This window comes from Oxyura jamaicensis, unplaced genomic scaffold (genome assembly GCF_011077185.1).
Source record: "Oxyura jamaicensis isolate SHBP4307 breed ruddy duck unplaced genomic scaffold, BPBGC_Ojam_1.0 oxyUn_random_OJ60643, whole genome shotgun sequence".
Classification (NCBI taxonomy): domain Eukaryota; kingdom Metazoa; phylum Chordata; class Aves; order Anseriformes; family Anatidae; genus Oxyura; species Oxyura jamaicensis.
This window is the reverse complement of record NW_023306814.1, coordinates 1-2,554: the sequence shown is the minus strand read 5'-3', so window position 1 is coordinate 2,554 and position 2,554 is coordinate 1. Positions and strand designations below refer to the sequence as shown.

The 2,554-nt window shown below is 50.3% G+C and overlaps 1 protein-coding gene across 1 annotated transcript; it reads right to left on the bottom strand.

Moving 5' to 3' along the window:
- Positions 1 to 335: 335 nt before the first annotated feature.
- On the bottom strand, positions 336 to 786 carry LOC118158891 (olfactory receptor 14I1-like; the record flags this gene model as incomplete). Its single annotated transcript, XM_035313568.1, is given in 2 exon segments — positions 336 to 708; positions 710 to 786. Coding segments are annotated over 2 exon segments (450 nt in total), but the record flags the coding sequence as incomplete, so codon positions are not given.
- Between the last annotated feature and the right edge of the window lie 1,768 nt (positions 787 to 2,554).

Sequence of the window (2,554 nt, the reverse complement as noted above, 5' to 3'; positions counted from 1 at the left end):
AACGTGCCAGTGCTAATGAACAGGGAGACCATGGTGAGGTGAGGGAGGCACATGGAAAAAGCTTTGTGCCGGCCCTGCTGCAAGGGGATCCTCAGAACAACCCTGAAGATCTGCACATAGGAGAAAAGAATGAAAACAAAACACCCAGATATGAAACAGATGGTAACAATAAGAAACCCAGCTTCTCTGAGGTAGGCATCTGAGCAGGAGAGCTTGAGGATCTGGGGAATTTCACAGAAGAACTGGTCCAGGACATTGCCTTGACAGAGGGGGAAGGAAAAAGTATTGGCAGTGTGCAGCACAGCACTGAGAAAGCCACTGCCCCAGGCAGCCACTGCCATTTTGACACAAGTTCTGCTGTTCATTATTGTCCCATAGTGCAGGGGTTTGCAGATGGCAATGTAGCGGTCATAGGCCATGATGGTGAGAAGATAAAACTCTGCTGCTCCAAACACAGGAAAGAAAAAGACCTGGGTAGCACAACCTGCATAGGAAATGGCCCTGGTGTCCGACAGGGAGTTGGCCATGGCTTTGGGGACAGTGGTGGAGATGGAGCCCAGGCCAAGGAGGGCGAGGTTGAGGAGGAAGAAGTACATGGGTTTGTGGAGGTGGTAGTCGCAGGTTACGGCAGTGAGGATGAGGCCGTTGCCCAGGAGGGCAACCAAGTAGATGCCCAGGAAGAGCCCGAAGTGCAGGAGCTGCAGCTCGTGTGTCTGCAAATGTCAGGAGGAGGAACTCTTTGGGGAAGCTGCTGTTGGACATTTGCTGTCTCTGGGACCAGTCCATATAGAAAAAAAAAAAAAAAAAAAAAAAAAAAAAAAAAAAAAAGGAGAGAGAAGTTAGAGAAAATTCTCTGAGGAAAACCCACTCCTTCTCTCACAGAAATAACCACTCTCTGTGTTTGATTTTCAGCTATGGAAGTGACACTGCAGGGCAGGTACTCTTAGCCTTTCCACCCACAGCTTATCCCTGCATCTCCCTGGGCAGCTCCCCGGGCAGGCTGAGTGCTGAGCCTGGCAGGCAGCAGAGGCTCTGCCCCAGCACACAGCCCCTGGGGCACAGCAGGGACCCTACTCTGCACCAGAGCCCTGGGCACCCCTGCCTGCACCCTGGCTGCACAGCCTGCAGCCGGCCTTGCGAGAAGGAACCCTCATGTCCTGTCCTTCAGTTATTTATGGCAGATAATCACTACTCTGGAACTTCTTGTTCAACCCTTATCCAAATTAACTCTGAGAGTCCTCCTGCAAACTCCCAGAGGCTGAGGGATTTGCCAGCAAATCTGGAGATGGCACCAGGAACAACAGCTGCCTTGCCCTGCAGCTACAGACTCACCCTGTTCAGGGCTGTGAAGATTTCTCCCACACTGAGCTCTCAGCATCCCCCTCCACACTGCCTTTAACATCTCCCTCGCTTCTCTCAGCTGCCCTTGTCCCCTGCAGGCAGTGCCCCCAGCCCTGCTGTGCTGTGCAGAGGAGCTGCTCCTGGGCAGAGCTGTCTCTCTGCAGTGCTGCCCGCTTGCCAGGAGCTCCTCTTGGGCCCAGGAGCCTGGCCCAGCTCAGCAGCACAGGGAGTTCTTGACAAGTCCCTGGGCCTCCAGGGGAATCGACTTTGAAACAGGCTGAAGCAGTGACTACTGTTTCTAACTTCCATTTCCAGCAGTGTTGTTCCTCATATCCCCCCCCAAAAAATAAATAAATAAATAAATAAATAAATAAAAGTTGGAAGTCCAGTAATCACTTTTCCTTATCTTGGATTTAGGCAGGACACCCAGGCAAGCGCAGGGAGGGATCACCTTTCCCTCTGCTGAGGGAAGGGTTTCAGCTGAGTCACCCAAGGCTTCCTACCCGTCCAGAGGCTACAAAGGGGCTCAGCACCCTCCTATGCCTCATACATATGGGATGTGGGATTCCTCTTGCCTTATTTCAGGTAGGCACAAATCAGGCATCTGCATGTCACCTGCTTGTCTCAGCTCTCAGAACATGTAATGGAGACAGAGACCACGAGGGAGCTGTTCAGATGAAGACCCTGGTGATCTTGGAGGTGCCAGATGCTGGTCAAGGACCTATCTAGCTATCTTCCAACTCTGATGAATTAATTCTCAGAGTCAGAACACATCTGGGAACATCATTTTTAAGTGTAGGGAGATTTTCATGGGGAAATGGAAATGAAATCAGATGCCTGCGTTTAGGACCACTGAATCTTTTTACTGCTCATTAGTATTTTTCTGAGCAGCAGACAAAATTGAGTCATGTACCATAACGAGACCTAAGGTTCTTAGGAAACTTTCTTAGGCTGAGGAACATGTTCCAGAGCGTATCCCCTTGGATCCTGTTTCTGAGGGTTCGAATGAGAAGGTGAGTGAGTGTACCAAGGGTGGATCATACCTGATCAATTTCATTACTTCTAAGGATGAAATGACCACATCTGTGGGTAAAAGGAGAGCAGTGGGTCTCATGTTCCAGGATTCCAGGAAGGTTTTCACCATCTCTGATAGTACTCCCTTTTGCAATAGGAATCACGTTGGAGGGATAGGCCAATCAAAACTCCATGCTAT